The sequence below is a fragment of the Sciurus carolinensis genome, chromosome 18 (genome assembly GCF_902686445.1).
Source record: "Sciurus carolinensis chromosome 18, mSciCar1.2, whole genome shotgun sequence".
NCBI classification, from domain to species: domain Eukaryota; kingdom Metazoa; phylum Chordata; class Mammalia; order Rodentia; family Sciuridae; genus Sciurus; species Sciurus carolinensis.
The window spans coordinates 30,373,152-30,389,455 of NC_062230.1; the positions used below are offsets into that span (position 1 = coordinate 30,373,152).

The window sequence follows — 16,304 nt, forward strand, 5'->3', positions numbered from 1 at the left end:
GAGAAGTCAAAGTTTAAATCACTGGTGTTGACAAAATGTTGAGAAGTCGTCACTAATTCATCAATGAAAATACACCTGCCCAAAGAATATGCCAAAATAAAGCATTTTCTTTAGTCTTTGAACTAACAAGTCATTACATAATTTGATACTCTGTTCTGCATGTTCAAATGTAAGAACTATATGCACAAGAAATATATGTTCTTATGTTTAGATTGCGTTTGAGTATGATTATTCTATTGGTCAGTGAGTTCATTTCAAGGTACTGATAATCATGGTCTTATTCTAATTCCTCAGAGAGAAAATAGAAGATTTATTACAAAGTGAAGAAAACAAGAACTTGGATTTAGAACCATGTACTGGGTTAGTTGTCCTGCACAGTTTCACATGTTCTTTTTATGGAAAAGTAGATGATTTCTGACATTTGGTGCATTTGATCTTCTTAAAACATCTTTATAAATAGTCTTCCTGTAATAGGTATGTTCCTAAGATTTAACAAATTTTAGCATTTACATAGCAGGGACAGTTGTATGTGGGGACACTGAATGAATGCTTTGTCCTGACCCAGGAGGGGAGAAAACCATTGTGCAGTTTGACTTGAACTATGCCCCCAGGTGGCCTGATTGCTTTGGCCTGGAGGAGGGCTGAGCACTTGAAGGCTGCAGCAGAGAATTCCCTCTCAGACTGCTTCTTTCTTTTTAACTTTCCTCTGCAGTGGGAAATGTGAGCATTTCAAGGACTATAGCTTGAACTTTTTTTCCTTTTACTTCAAGACAAACTTTACCAGTGTTTTAATGTAGCTGTCTGCTTTAAACTCTCTTCATGCAGCTGCAGGAGGTACTATTTTGACTAGATGAGCACTTTTACCTCTTTACCAAAAGCAGTATAATAATATTAAAAAAAATGTCAGTTAAGACAAGTGAGGAGGAATGCTCCCGCCTCAAAGCTCCCGCCTGTGTTTGTTTATTGCCTGTCTGTTCTGGTGAAGACTCTTCAAAATTAGGTCTTTCCCAACCAGTGCCTGATCAGTTAGGCTTTACTTTTAGTGGACCCCAACCAATACTGTTTCTTTTCTTTTTATAGGTTTCAAAGAAAACTAATTTATCAGACTTTGAGCTGGAAGTAAGTGTTTGTATTGAATGTGAGAGCTTTGTAAAGGACCCAGAATTTAAAAGCTAAATATAATCCTGTTACTCTTATTTCCACTTTGAAATTCTACAGTTCTGATAATTTGACCATACTGAGTTCCCCCTTCTTTCTGAAGTGAATATCCACTTAATTAAGCTTCTGTGTTATCACTTTGGATGCTTTAAGACCTTTTTTCTTTTTGGCTTCATCCATTAAGCTTTGGACATCTATAATATATTTCTGTAGTGCTTTGTTTTGTTTCTTGAAGGTGTGTGATATGAATTTGGTTTTAAACCTGTTTTTCTGAGGATGTTTCCCTTGGTTTCATTTGATTCCCTAACTCTAAAACTGAGCATTGGCATTAGACAGATCGACATTTGCATTTGATTTTGGAGTCCTTGATCTTCTGTTAGACTCTGCCAGTGACATTATACTGGGAATACATTTTGAACAAAATGGGAGATTTCCCGCCACGTTATCGTTGCATCTTACTTGTTTTGTGTTCTATATCCTTCTCCTTGGCTGATGCAAACTGCCATGCCAAACCATGGCAGAACTGGCCATCCCAAACCTTCCTTTTGCTGCTGTGCAATCTTCACATTTTCATTTAGGAAATAGGCATTATTGTATTTGGAAGCAAGATTTGACTGTGTGATAATTGACTGTATTGGGATGTAAGACATTTAGAAATGCATGTCCCTCCAAATCAATTTGAAATCCATACTTTCCTGTGCCAGCATTTAAGAGCAGGGACAGGGAAATATTAAGTAGCTGAGATGTTATGGAATAGGTTTATTATAAAGTCTTCATTGTAATGATAATTATTCCATATTAATAAAACTTGTTTTACTTACTATATAGCTATATAGTGGCTTTTAAAATACTTTGGATTTCAACTGTCATTGATTCATCTACTGATATCCTGTTTTCCTTTTTTTTTTTTGTTGTTCTTTAGGTACCCCAAAGGCATTCATGTTGAGACTTTAGAAACTGAAAAGGTAACCCCAAGAGTTATTCAGGGCTAATATGAGACATACCTAGTCATTCTTCGATGTGTTGAGAGTCAGGGTTTATGCTTGGGTTCTGCCCATTTCTGAGCTGGTGACTTGGGCAAGTTTTTGTACTTGTCTGAGCCTCATTTTCCTCATTTGCACATTTGGCTGAGCATGATAGTGATGATCTTTGGTAACTTCTAATGGTAGCAGAATTCTGACTTTTGGGTCAAGTTACTTCCAGAAAGTTGTATATCTGTTTTGTCTTTTAGAAGGAGCGATACATAGTTATCAGCAAAGTAGATGAAGAAGAGCGGAAAAGAAGAGAGCAGCAAAAACATGCTAAAGAACAGGTAATTCCTTGGGTGGGAAACAGCATCATAGATATTGACTTTTTTTTTTGTGTGAATAGTAAAATTTAGTGAATAGTTTTCTACTGCAGAAGAATTGGATTGGTAGAAACACCTGGACTAGAAAATAAGTCAAATTTAAACATGAGACATGGTTGACAAAGTGAGTCTGATATGGTGGCTGGCCCGTCTCCACTTAGGTGGAGCAGTCTTGTGGGTGTAGTTCAGTGAAAAGCACTTGTCTAGCATGCGTGGGGCCCAGGCTTTGATCTGTGGCACGGTGGTGTGGTTGGGGAAGAAAGGAAGCATTCTTGATTTTCAGGTTGTACGTTATTGAGCTTCATGGCCCACTAACTAATGTTGTCATGTTACTAGTTTTCCCAGTTGAGAACAGTTTTCACAGTTGAGAACCTGTGATCTGCCCAATTAGGATAATGTGGTCTTATTTGCCTTGTGCATTCATCACTCTAGTTGCTTTGTGAAGAATGGATTTGAGTGAGGAAGACTGGAGGCAAGGAGGCCAGTTAAGTTGTGGAGAAACCTAGCTAAGAGATGTTGGTGACCAAGAACAAGAGAGTTAGTATTAGTGTAGATGGGCTTTGGAGATACTTGGAAGGTATTATCGGTGGATTTTATGATTGAATGTGGCTGGTGAAAGAAGAAGATAGAAGGAAGATGCTCTAGCCAAAAATCTGAGCAACTGGATGGATTGTAGTCCGTTCATTTAGATGGAGTGGGCTAGAGTGGTGTTGGTGGGGGTTATAGGTAGAAGAGGCCAGAAATGATTTTGGGTGTGGTGGATATCAAGTGCATACATGTTTGAGACATGTTACGATATCAGTAAAGAGAGAGAGATCCACTTTCACAATTATACCTGTAAGACACATGAAGTTTAACAGAAGGTGCCAGCTGTCTGTGTCCTTGTCCTCCATACCAAAAAGAACAACCCCAAAATGAAAGAGGCCAGGTGACTGGTGTGGGTTGTGGGACACTCCATTGCTGACGAACTGGTTCTAGACTGTAGCTCAGTGCTTTGGTTTTCTGCAGCTCTGTCCTGAGGAGCTGGGCAGAAAGCCCCATACCTGCTGGGTGGCAAGGAACAAGTCCCAGCTTCTTAGGAGGCTGAGGCAGAAAGATTGTGAATTCTAGGCCAGCCTGGGCAACATAGTGAGGCCCCATTGAAACAAATCAACAAACAAAAAGAAAATCTTGCCAGACGTGATGGTGCACGCCTGAAATCCCAGGGGCTTAGGAGGCTGAGGCAGGAGGATCGCAAGTTCATGGCCAACCTCAGCAATTTAGCGAGGCCCTGAGCAACGTAGCAAGATCCTGTCTTAGAATAAAAAAATAAAGGTTTGGGGTTGTAGCAAGGAAGGGTGCTTGCCTTGGATGTGTGAGGCACTGGGTTCGATCCTCAACACCACATAAAATAAAGGTATTGTGTCCTTTATTTATTTATTTATTACAACTAAAAATATTTAAAAGAAAAGAAAAAAGGGTTAAGAATGTGGCTCAAGCACTGTACTACTGAGCTACATCCCCAGCCCCTGTTGTTAAGATATTTTTAAAATTATTTATTCATTATTATTTGGTTCTAGGGATTGAACCTAGGGCCTTGCACATGCTAGGCAAGTTCTATGTCCCTAACCCCCAATTTTTAATTTTTAATCATGGTAAAATATATACAACACAGAATTTCCTGTCTTAACTGTTTTCAAATGTACAACTAGCTCAGTGGAGTTAAGTACATCCACATTATTGTGCAACATCACCACCAGCCATCTTCAGGTATATTTTCACAATGCAAAACTGAAACCCTGTACCTATTAGACAATTCTCCACGCCCTTCCTCCCCCTGCCTCAGCAAACCACCACCCTACTTTCTGTTTCTGTGAATTTGATCTTTCTAAGTACCTCATGTAATGCAGTCTTGTAGTATTTGTCCATTTGTGACATGCTTATTTCTCTTAGTCTAATGGCCTCGCAGCTTTATGCATGTTACAGTATGGTCTAAATTTTCTTCCTTTTTAAGACTGAGATTCTGTTTTATAGATATGCCACATTTTCTGTATCTGTTCATTTGGATACTTGGGTTGCTTTGGCCTTTGTAATTGATGCTGCTTTGAATATGGGTGTGCAAATATTTGTGTTTTTTTTTTAAAGAACTTTTCCCATAGCAGTAGTGCTATTTTATGTTCCCACCAATAGTACACAGGGTTCCATTTTCTCTACATCCTTGGAAACACTTGTTAACCTAAGTCATTTTAAGGTGGTGAGCAGTTTTGTGAGGTTGAAACCAGTGAGTGGAGTACGGGGAGCATCTGGGAGTTAAACTGGAACTGAGCGGGGAACTGGAGTTGTGGCTCAGTGGTGGAGCGTTTGCCTGGCATATGTGAACCCTGGGTTCGAATCTCAGCACCACATACAAATAAATAAATAAAGTGAAAAAGATCCATTGACAACTAAAGAGTATTTAAAAGAAAATGGAACTGAGTGGAGAGGTCGCTTAATAGGTTAGCTGTGATGAGACAGAAGGGCAATTGTTAAGGACTGGTGTCAAGGTAGGAGCGACAGTGAGCTTCTGTAAACACTGCAGGGAAGAAGATTGGAGAGAAGAAAGTGAGGGTGGGGACAGGTCTCAAGGTTGCACTCCAAAAGTTTTGTTAAAAATGACATTTATCAAGGGAAAAAATCAGGAATTCTGAATCAGTTTACTGGACAGGTTTCCTCAGAAAGTAATGTATTATTGAATTTAGCCAGCAGGTGGCTCACTTTTTAAAGTCCCCCCCCCCCCCCCCCCCCCAAGACACTTGATTGCCTTGGAGATTTCAACAAATTATGTGAAGTAATGAGTAGACTCTAGGCATTCTAACTAGTGAATAATTTGCCACTTGCTTTTTCTGACTTCTAAAACAGAAGAAAGATATATACATAGATCTTTTAGATGTAGTTATTTGGAATAATGACACTAAAGATATTTAACTTGATACGGTTTCTTTTTTTTTTTTTGACTAGAGTTTTAAGCTCATTCAAATAAGAAATATAGTTCACATCAATATATATGTATTTTTTTTAATTAGGAGGAATTGAATGATGCTGTGGGATTTTCAAGAGTCATTCATGCCATTGCTAATTCGGTAAGCAAACCAGACTTTTTTTCCTTCTGGCTAGACTACTGAACATAATATTTGTGGGGAAGTGCCTAATTACCACTTCAAATTAGTCATTTGGTCATTTAGAATGTTTACCTGGCATGGAGAAAGAAGTTAGATTGACAAAAGGATGGACTGTTACATGATGTGCTTGATGAGATTATAACTGCTGATTCACATCCAAACCATTTTTCAGAAGGTCTTCCTTGTAAGGATGCATAGGATCATACTGTGATGATGTTTTATGACTGCTTGAAACTGTGGTTTTTTAATTCTCAAAACCATAAGAAGTAGTATAAGAAAGCAAGGAATAAAGGAAGAAACATTCAGATGTTTGATTGAAGATGTTTAATTCCTGAAGTGGAAGAATTTAGAGGATAAAAATAATTATGTCTGTGCCAAGGTCTCTTGCTTAACTATAATTGATTCTTACATTTGATAGCCTTAACAATATTTGATAAATTTAAAAAAAGCATTGACTGTTGGAGTAAATGTGCTAGAGGAGTCTATGGGAGATATTTTTCCTTATTTCCTTTTTGAAAAGAAATATTGATAGTTTGCACAGGTAAATGAGGTTATTGTGCTGGTTGTTCTAGTCAGCCTGCTTGCTTGGATGCTAAATTGTCTGGAATCTAAGACTTCTTTTCCTTGAGCAGTTGGCTTTTGGAGAAAGAATCACCTCGTCCCTTGGATGCTGAGCTTTGCCTCAGGAATGCTCCAAGGTCACTGAAACCCTCTCAGTTCCACAGCTATCTCACTGTCAGAGGTGTAGGCCTGTAAACACAGGGCCATTGGGGGTGGGAGGGAACCACACCCCTGGTCTTATTTGGGGATAAACACAAATAATAGGACCTTGTAAAAGAACCAGGTTGACCCACTAGGGACTCTCTTGCTAAAGTCCGTGAGCTAAGGAAAGAAGTGAGTAAGTGAGCCTGCAGAGAAGCAGAGGTGTGGATGTCTTCTGCAGTGAGAGGTCGTAGGTGTCCAGAGAAGCAGCAGTGAGGTTCCGATCACATTTGCTCTCTTCGTACACATTTGGCCAGCTTACTTCAGATTTGTGGTTGGTTTGACTGTGGCTGGCTCTAAGGTACAGAGCTTGGGACATCAGTTGCTTTTGAGCTCTTATATAGTTCTCATGATATTTGGTTAACTTTTCCAAAATTGAATCATTTGTTCACCTTGTCCACATTCAAATACCTTAATTTGCTCTGTTTGCTCTTCTCAGACATCTTTCTTCTATGGAATAATTCATAATATATTACTGATGGTTGGTAGCATCAAAGTATGCAATGAGAAGAAGCCCTATTTACTGGTGATCCAGTGTTTAATGTTTATAAGCTATACACCTTAAAAATATTAACATAATTGTTTTATAAACCCAATAAACAGCAAACATTTATATCACCAAATTATTTTCTAGTCACTATTAGTAAATCTGTTTTCTATAGTTTTCAAAAAGTTCTAATTTTGCAATATAAGTTGCAAAGATTGTGTAGAAATTCTGTATCCCTTGCACAGTTTTCCCTAGTGCTAACATCTGTCATTTGTTGTGCAGTGTCTGAACCAGGAAAATAACATTAGTACAATGACATGAGCCAAACTAAAGCCCTTATTTGAGTGTCCTCAGTTTGTTCACTAAGTCCTTTTTCTCTTCAGGATTCTGTGTAGGATCCTGCATTGTGTTTACTTGTAATTTCTCCTTAGTTTTCTGCAGACTTTGGTAGCCTTTTCTGCCTTTCATAACCATGATGCTTTTGATGAGTATTGACCATTTTGATCCAGTGTCCCTCATTTGGGATTTGTTTTTTTTTTTTTTTTTTGATTGGATTGAGGGTATTTGGTTTCGACAAGAACAGCACAGAAACAGAGTTCATGATGTTGACCTTGGTCACCAGGTTAAGGTAGTGTCTACTGGATTTTTTTTTTTTCTGTGAAGTTACTGTTTTTCCTCTGAGGTTAATACTTTGGGGGAGATACTTTGGGACTATGAAAATTCTCAAATCTTTACCCACTCTTGTTAGCTTTTGTCAGTGGGTCTTAACCTGCAGCAGTTACTGCTGTGGAGGTTTAAGGCCAGTTTATATTTCCCTCTTTCTTTGTACATTTGTTTTTAGAATTATTCTACAAGGAAAAACTGTTCATTCCATGTTATTTAATCATTTTTATGTGTATGATTATGGACTCGGATATATATTTTATTCAACAGAATGTAACCTGATTTTTTTGTTGTTTATTTTGTTGCTCACATTGTTCTGCCTTTGGCCATGGGATCCTCTTCAGCTTGGCTCCTGTGTCCATTGAACACACCCCCTCCTTTTGAGCACTTACTTTCTTTTGGTGTCCCAGTAGGTTCCAGGCTCATCTTGTTTTTTTCCCCCCTGGCTCAGCTCAGGAATCCATGACTTCTCCCAGGAGCTATGGTTCCTTCGACCAGAGAGTAGTCTTTTGCAAGCATGATCTGGACCTAGGTTACTGCTGGCTGATGAGTAGTTCTAGGCCCTGTCTCTGGACAGAGCTAACAACATGTCTGCATATCCATGCATAGCTGTTTCTTTGTGTATTACAGATGTGTGTGTGTGTGTGTGTGTGTGTGTACGCTTGACTTTCCATATCTGTGGATTCTACATCTGCAGATTCAACCAACTACAGACTAAAAATATTCGAGAAACAAATTGTGTCCTTATTAAACATAAACAGACTTCTTTTTGTCATTATTCCCTAAACAGTATAATACAACAACTATTTACATGACATTCACATTGTTCAAGGTATTTTAAGTAATTTAGAGATGATTTAAGAACGTGGGACCATGTGCATAGGTTATATGCAAGTAATGTGCCATTTTATGTAAGGGACTTAAGCATTTTGGTGTCGATGGGAGTTCCTGGACCTTATCTGCAATGCTCACTGTATATTTCGTGTGTGTACACAGTTATGTTTTGGTCAGTGATGGACTGCATATACTAGGATGGCCCTCTAAGATTATAATGGAGCTGAAAAATTCATGTCACTTAGTATTTTCACTGTACCTTTTCTGTGTGTAGATGCACAAATACCACAGTGTTAAAATCGTCTATAGTATTCAGTACAGTATGTGCCATATAGGCTTATAGCCTGGAATAGGAGCAATAGGCTAGACCACATAGCCTAAGTGTGTAGTAGGCTGTACCATCTGGGTTTGTGTAAATATCATCTGTGATTTCACCCAGTGGTGAAGTTGCCTAATGATGCATTTTTCAGGACATATCCCTGTTACCTTGTGCATGAGTGTGACTGTGTGTACATATGTGCACAACCACACATATACACCCACAAATGTGGATCTACCTACCCATTCCTTTATACTGATACCTGCGATTCCAGTCTAGTACCACAGGGCTCATTTTTAGCCTACTCTCTTTTCATACTTGAAACTTCTTTTGCTAACAGTGAGAAATCTAGTCCTTACTTGGTTATGTATATTTGTGTCAACCTGGGACACAAATAAAGTAGTACCAGACTGCTAACTCATACCTGTGAGAAGTATAGTATTGACCAGATGGCATCATTCACGTGCAGTTCTTCCTGTCTTTGCCTCAGTGTCTGGTCGAGATGCTGTTTTCCATGTTCTTCTCTTCCCAACCTCCTCATTGATCAGTGTTTATGTTGCATGTGGGAGTTCCTGCATACCACTTCTATCCTTGTATCAATACTGGGTATTTTAGCATTGTATAGGGACTCCAGATGTGCCCAGATAATGAGCCATAGCTTGACTTGTTAGAGTTGGAAGATTTTGTGTAAGGTGATTTACTTCAAAGAATTATGTGTAGCCCTGTGAATTCAGCAGTGTTATACAGAAGGCCCATTGGGACTTACTAAGGAGCTCCACTGTAGTGCAGTTTTGTTTAAAATGATGTCACCAGGCTAACAAAATCTAAGTGGACATTCCATTTTGGTGGTTCATTTTTTACCAAAATGGAGTAATTTTATTTTACATATATTTCAGTTAATTGAAAAAGGAATGAAATGTTATTGAAATGTACTTCAGAATATGCTCTGTGAATTTTGATGTAGATGATGTAGGAAATGAAAATTTATTGTGTTTAGTATAATTAGAAATTATCTATTTTAACCTTTTACATTGTTATGAACTTATCTTTTAAAATAATTGGGTTTCTTTAAGGAGTATAATTTTAAAATATATGTATAGACACAAGCATATACATGTGTTTTTGGAATTTTGTTCACAAATTATTTGATATTCAAGAGACTCAAGGTTTTCCTATTTTACCTTTAAAAAGGGTAAAAGAGCTTCGGTTAAAATTTTACCATTTCCTGCTGGTGTTGCACCTTATGTCTGTAGTCCCAGCTACTTGGGCAACTGAGGCAGGATTATTCTCACTTTAGCCCAGGAGTTCAGGGCCAGCCTGGGCAACATAGAACCTGGTGTTTTTTTTTTTTTTTTAAAGCCTTTTTAAAAATGACTTCTGATTCTTAAGGGTGACAAGGTTAATAAAAATCAGAGAAAAAGATCAATGAAATCAAAATCATTTGAAATTTTTATTTGCATCCTGGATTTAATACTCTACAATTGCGGAGAAATGAAACTGGTTTATATTTATGTATTTGTATATAATCATACCTTTTTTAAAATATGGAAAATGTAAGTTTAGTAAAAAATACTCATGGAATCTGAAGCATACATTTTATTCTCAAACCCTAGTTAATTTTGAACCTAGAAGTCTGTTTTCCTAACCTTGATTTTCCTTAGGGAAAACTTGTTATTGGACACAATATGCTCTTGGATGTCATGCACACAGTTCATCAGTTCTACAGCCCTCTGCCTGCGGTAAGTGACTCATCTGCCTGTCCTCCCCAGGCACCATGCAGTGTTCTTTGCTTACTGTCCTTTTCTCACATGCAGCATGTTCCCAGAGAGACAGTCTTATGCACTTAGCTGTGTATTTTTGATGAGATGTACATATTGGCTGTTTTAAGGGATCTCCAGTCATCTGCCATTGTCAGAGCAAGGTTCAGTATTTGTTTTGTTCTTCATCCTTGTAGTTTGTTCATTTAGCACTGGGCAGGGGTCCTGGGCCACAGGCATGTGTTGCTAGTTTGGTAGCAGGGCCACTGAAGGTAAGTGAATCAATGGAACTGGATCAGCTTATACAAAATTATGTTTTCTCCATATTTTAAAATTTGTGCCTTGTAGTTGTATGTAATGTTTGGATTTGTTGTTACATTTTGTACATGCACACAATGTAACATAATTTAGCCAATATCATTCCCAAGTATTTCCTCTTTCCCTGTCCTCCTCCTATCCCCTGATCCCTTTATTCTACTTTACTGATCTTCCTTTGGTTTTCATGACATACCCCCAACTTTTCTTTTCCTTTGCTCTCTAGCTTTCACATATGTGAAAAAATGAATGACTTTTGACTTTCTGAGTTTATTTTGCTTAACACAGTGGTCTCAAATTCCATCCATTTTCCTGCAAATGACATAATACCATTCTTTATGACTGATTAAAGCTCCGTTGTGTATATATACCCCATTTTCTTTCTCTATTCATCCATTGATGGATACCTAGCCTGGTCACATAGTTTGGCTATTGTGAATTGTACTGCTATAATGTGCCAACTTTAATTCTTTAATAAATACTGAAGACTGGTATAGCTAGGTCATGTTTGTTCTCTTCCTAGTCTTTTGAAGAACCACCATACTGATTTCCATCATGGTTGTACTGATTTACAATCCCACCAACAGTGTTAAAGTGTTCCTTTTTCTCCACATTCTCTCAAGTGCTTATTATTGTGGGTGTTCTTGATATGGCTGCAGTTCTAACTAGAGTGAGATGAAATGTAGTTTGATTTTCATTTCCCTTAATTGCTAACAATGTTGAACACTTTTTCATGTTAGTTATCCATTTGTATTTCTTCTTTTGAAAAGTGCCTGTGGGCTGGGGATATAGCTCAGTTGGTAGAGTACTTGCCTTGTAAGCACAAGGTCCTGAGTTCAATCCCCAGCATGGCAAAAAAAAAAAAAAAAAAAAAAAAAAAAGGGCCTGTTTAGTTCACTTGTACATTTACTAATTGGGTTATTTGTGTTTTGAGTTCTTTATATTTTCTGGATATCAATCCTCTGTCAGAAGAGTAGCTAGCGAGCAAAAACTTTCTCCCATTCTGTAGGTTCTCTCTTCACATTTTAATTGTTTGCTTTACTGTATAGAAGTTTTTAATTTGATATCATCCTAATTATTAATCTTTGGCATTATTTCTTGAACTTTAGGGGTCTTATTGACAAAGTTGTCTGAGCCTACATGTTGGAGTATTGACCCTACATTTTATTCTAGGTGTTGCCTAGTTTCTGGTCCAATTACTAGGTCTTTGATTCATTTCGAGTTGATTTTTGTGCCGGGTGAGAGATAAGGATTAAGTCTCATTCTACTACATATGAATGACCAGTTTTCCCAGAACCATTTGTTTAAAAGACTGTCTTTTCTCTAGGTATGTTTTTGGCACCTTTGTCAAAGATCAGATGACTATATAAGTGTAGGTTTTTCTCTCTGTCTTTTATTCTGTTCCATCGGCCTGTGTGTCTGTTTTTGCCAGTACCGTGCAGTTTTTGTTACCATAGCTCTGTAGTATAATTTGAAGTCAGGTATTGTGATGCCTCCAGCATGACTTTTTTGGCTTAAAATTGCTTTGGCTATTTTGGGTCTTTTATTCTTCCAAATGAATTTTAGGACTTTTTTTTTTTTTTCTTTTTCTTTTTCTAGTTTTGTGATGACTGTCATTGGTATTTTGATGGGGATTGCACTGAATCTGTATATTGCTTTTAGTATCTTGTCCATTGTTAGAGTTTGGATGTGAGGTATCCCCCAAAAACTCACATGTGAGACAAGACAAGAAGGTTCAGAGGATAAATGATTGGGTAATTAAAGTCTTAACCTAATCCGTGAATTAATCCCATTTGGGATTAACTGGTAACTGAAGTTGTAGGGTGTGGCTGGAGAAGGTGGGAATTAGGGTATATATTTGTATCTGGCAAGTGGAGTCTCTCTCTGCTTTCTGATCATGATGTGAGCTGCTTCCCTCCGCCACTCTGTCCTGCCATGGTGTTTGACTTCACTTTGAGCCTGAGGAATGGAGCCAGCCTTCTATGGACTAAGACCTCTGAAACCGTGAGCTCTCAAATAAACTTTTCCTCTTCTACAGTTGTTCTAATTGGGCCATTTAGTCACAGCAGTGAAAAAAGCTGACTAAAACATCCATTTTAGTAGTATTAATTCTGCCTATCCATGAACATGGGAAGTGTTTCATCATCTTGTGTCTTCAGTTTTTCTTAAGTGTTCTATAATTTTCATTATGGAGGTCTTTCATTTCCTTGTTTAGATTTATTCATAGGTATTTATTTATTTATTTGAGGATTTTGTGAATGGGTCCCCCCCACCCCGATTTCTCTGGCTAGAATTTTTAGTCTGTATTGAATAAGAGTGGTATAGTGAACATCCTTGTCTTTTTCCAGATTTTAAAGAAAACACTTTCAGTTTTAGGCTTGTTAGACTTGCTGGGCTTTGCGCTTGTTGAATATAGCCTTTATGATTTTGAGGTAGGTTCCTTTTCTCCCTAGCTCTTCAGTTTTGTTTTTTTTTTTTGTTGTTGTTGTTTTTTTAATTATAAATGGGTGCTGGATTTTGTTGAAAGCTTTCTCTGCATCTGTTGAGATGACTGTGTGATTTTTGTCCTTGATTTTGTTCATGTGGTGAATTAAATCTATTGATTTGCATGTGAACCATCCTTGCAACCCTGGGATAAAACCAACTTGGTCATGATGTACAGTCATCTTAATGTGTTGTTGAATATGATTTGCTAATATTTTACTTAGGATTTTTGCCTGAATATCAGGGATATTGGTCTATTTTTGCCTGAATATCAGGGATATTGGTCTGTAACTTTCTTTCTTTGATGTATCCTAATCTGGTTTTGGTCTGAGAGTGATACTGGGTTCATAGAATGTATTTGGAAGTATTCCATCCCTTTCTATTCCCTGGAAAAATTTGAGGAGCTTTGGCATTAGTTCTTCTTTAGAGGTCTGTTAGAATTCAGCTGAGAATTCATCTAGTCTTGAATTTTTCTTTGTTGTAAGACTTTTTATTACTGTTTCATTGCTAATATTGATCTGTTTAGGCTTCCTCCGTTTTCTTGATTCAGTTTTGGCAGTTTGTATGTGTCTAAAAATGTATGCATTTCTTTTAGATTTTCCAAATTACTGAGTATAAAATTTCAAAGTTGTCCCTAATGATCCTCTGGATTTTTGTGATGTCTGTGGTGATTTCTCTTTTTCTCCTCTGATTTTATTAATTTGGATCTTCTCCTTTTCTTTTGGTTATTTTGGCTTAATGCTTATCAATCTTGTTTGTCTTTTCAAAAAACTAACTCTTCATTTTGTTTATCCTTTTTTTTTTAAATTCATTTTCAATCTTATTCATTTTAGTTCTGATCTTAATTATTTCTTCCTTCTACCAGTTTTGCAATTGGTTTATCCTTGTTTTTGAAGGGCCTTGAGATGCATCATTAGGTGGTTTATTTGGGATCTTTCTGATTTTCTTATGTAGGCACTCATGGCTTTAAACTTTCCTCTTAGAACTGCCTTCATAGTGTCCTAGAGGTTCCGTATGTTGTATCATTATTCTCATTGGCATCTAAGAAGTTTTCAATTTTCCCCCTGATTTCTTTTGTCATCCAGTCATCATTCAAAAGTGTATTGTTCAGTCTCCATGTGTTTATGTGATTTCTATAGAGTTTAGGGGAAGTTTTATTGCTAATTTCATTCCATTATGACCAGATAAAATGGAAGGAATTATATCAGTTTTTTGATGCCAAGAGTTGTTTTGTGGACTCTAATATGGTCTGTTTTGGAGACTGTTCCCTGAGCTTCTTAGAAGAAAGTATATTCCTCTTTTTTTTGGTACTTGGCATTGAATCCAGAGGTGCTCAACCTCTGCGCCATATCCCTAGTCCTTTTTATATTATATTTAGGCAGGGTCTCGCCAAGTTGGTGAGGCTGACTTTGAACTTGGGATCCTGAGCAACTGGAATTATAGGTGTGCATCACCATGCCTGGCAGAATGCATATTCTGATTTTGTTGGATGAAATATTCTGTAGATGTCTGTTAAGTCCATTTGATATATAATATTTTCTAGGCCCTAAGAGTTTTTGCTGAGTTTGTGTCTAGATGACCTATCTATTGGTGAGATGTGTTGAAATCACACAGTATTATTGTATGGGGTCTATCAGAGTTTTTAATTCAAATAGTATCTGTTTTATATAATTAGATGCATCAGTGATTGGGACATAAATATTTACTATTGTTATATCTTCTTGTTGAATTGTTTCCTTTACTGGTATAAAGTGACCTTTGTCTCTTCTGATTAATTTTGGCTTGAAGTCTGTTTTGTTGGATGTGAAAGGAGCTTTTGCTTTTTTTTGGGTTCCTTTCACATGGAATGTCAGTTTCCATCCTTTCACCTTTGGTCTGTGGCTGTCTTTGCCTGTTAGGTGAGTCTCTTTGCCAGCCTACATTGTTTAATTGTAGAGTTGAGAGCATTTACATTCCATGTTATTATAGAGAGATGTTTATTAATTCCTTCCAGTTTGATTTATTTGTAATGTTTATAATTTCTTGTTTGCTTAGCTATTCTTCAAATGAGATGTGAGCTTGGATTGGTTTTTGGTTTCTTCTGTGTGAAGTATTTAAGTATTTTCTGTAGTGCAGACTTAGTAGTCATGAATTCTGCTAGTTTCTATTTATCTTGGAAGGGTTTTATCTCTGCTGCAATTCTGAAGTATAGATTTGCTGAATATAGCAGTCTTTGTTGACAGTTATTTTCTTTCAGGACTTGGAACACATCATTCCAAGCCCTCCTGGATTTTAGAGTCCATGCTGAGAAGTTGGAAGTAATTCTGATTGACTTGCCTCTAAATGTGACCTGATGATTTTCTTTTCTTTTCTTTTTTTTTTTTTTTTTTTTTAGCGGTGCTGGGGATTGAACCCAGGGCCTTGTGCTTGCAAGGCAAGCACTCTACCAACTGAGCTATCTCCCCAGCCCTGATGATTTTCTCTTGAGGCTTTTAAAATTCTATCCTTGGTCTTTGTGTTAGGCATTTTAAATATAATATATCAAGGAGAAGCGCTTTTTTGATCATGTCTATTTGAAGTTCTGAATGCATCCTGTATCTGGATGTTTATCTCATTTGCAACATTTGTAAATTTTTCTGTTATTTCCCTGAAGATATTCTCCATGACATTAGCCTGTCTTTCACAACCCTTCTTGATTCCAGTAATTCTTTTTTTTTTTTTTTAAATTGACTATTGACTATTTTTATTTTGGTTTATTTATTCCTCTGTGGTGCTGAGGATCAAACCCAGTGCGTCACACATGCTAGGCAAGCGCTCTGCCACTGAGCTGCAGCCCCTCCAATGATTCGTAGACTTGTGTCTTAACCTTGTTCCAGAGTTCTTGTATATTCTGATCATGAATGCTTACTTTATTTTAATACTCTCTGAATGTTCAAGGCTGACCACTTTGTCTTCCAGCTCTGAGATTTAGTCTTCAACATGGTCTATTCTATAGACTTTCCTCCGAACATTTTATTTGATTTATTGTATCTTCCATTTCTAAGATTTCTTTTGTTTTTTC

At 37.2% G+C, this 16,304-nt stretch overlaps 1 protein-coding gene across 7 annotated transcripts in view; it reads left to right on the plus strand.

Annotated features, from left to right (window-relative positions):
- The window catches only part of Parn (poly(A)-specific ribonuclease), a 143,609-nt gene that overhangs the window by 16,700 nt on the left and 110,605 nt on the right, over positions 1–16,304 (plus strand). For 6 of the 7 annotated variants that reach the window (XM_047532749.1, XM_047532751.1, XM_047532746.1 and 3 more), the window contains 6 exons: positions 295–360; positions 1,081–1,119; positions 2,081–2,123; positions 2,390–2,470; positions 5,548–5,604; positions 10,370–10,447. In XM_047532749.1, coding sequence (XP_047388705.1) covers positions 295–360; positions 1,081–1,119; positions 2,081–2,123; positions 2,390–2,470; positions 5,548–5,604; positions 10,370–10,447 — 364 coding nt within the window. The remainder of the gene's footprint in view (positions 1–294; positions 361–1,080; positions 1,120–2,080; positions 2,124–2,389; positions 2,471–5,547; positions 5,605–10,369; positions 10,448–16,304) is intronic. The other variant, XM_047532747.1, reaches the window with a different exon arrangement.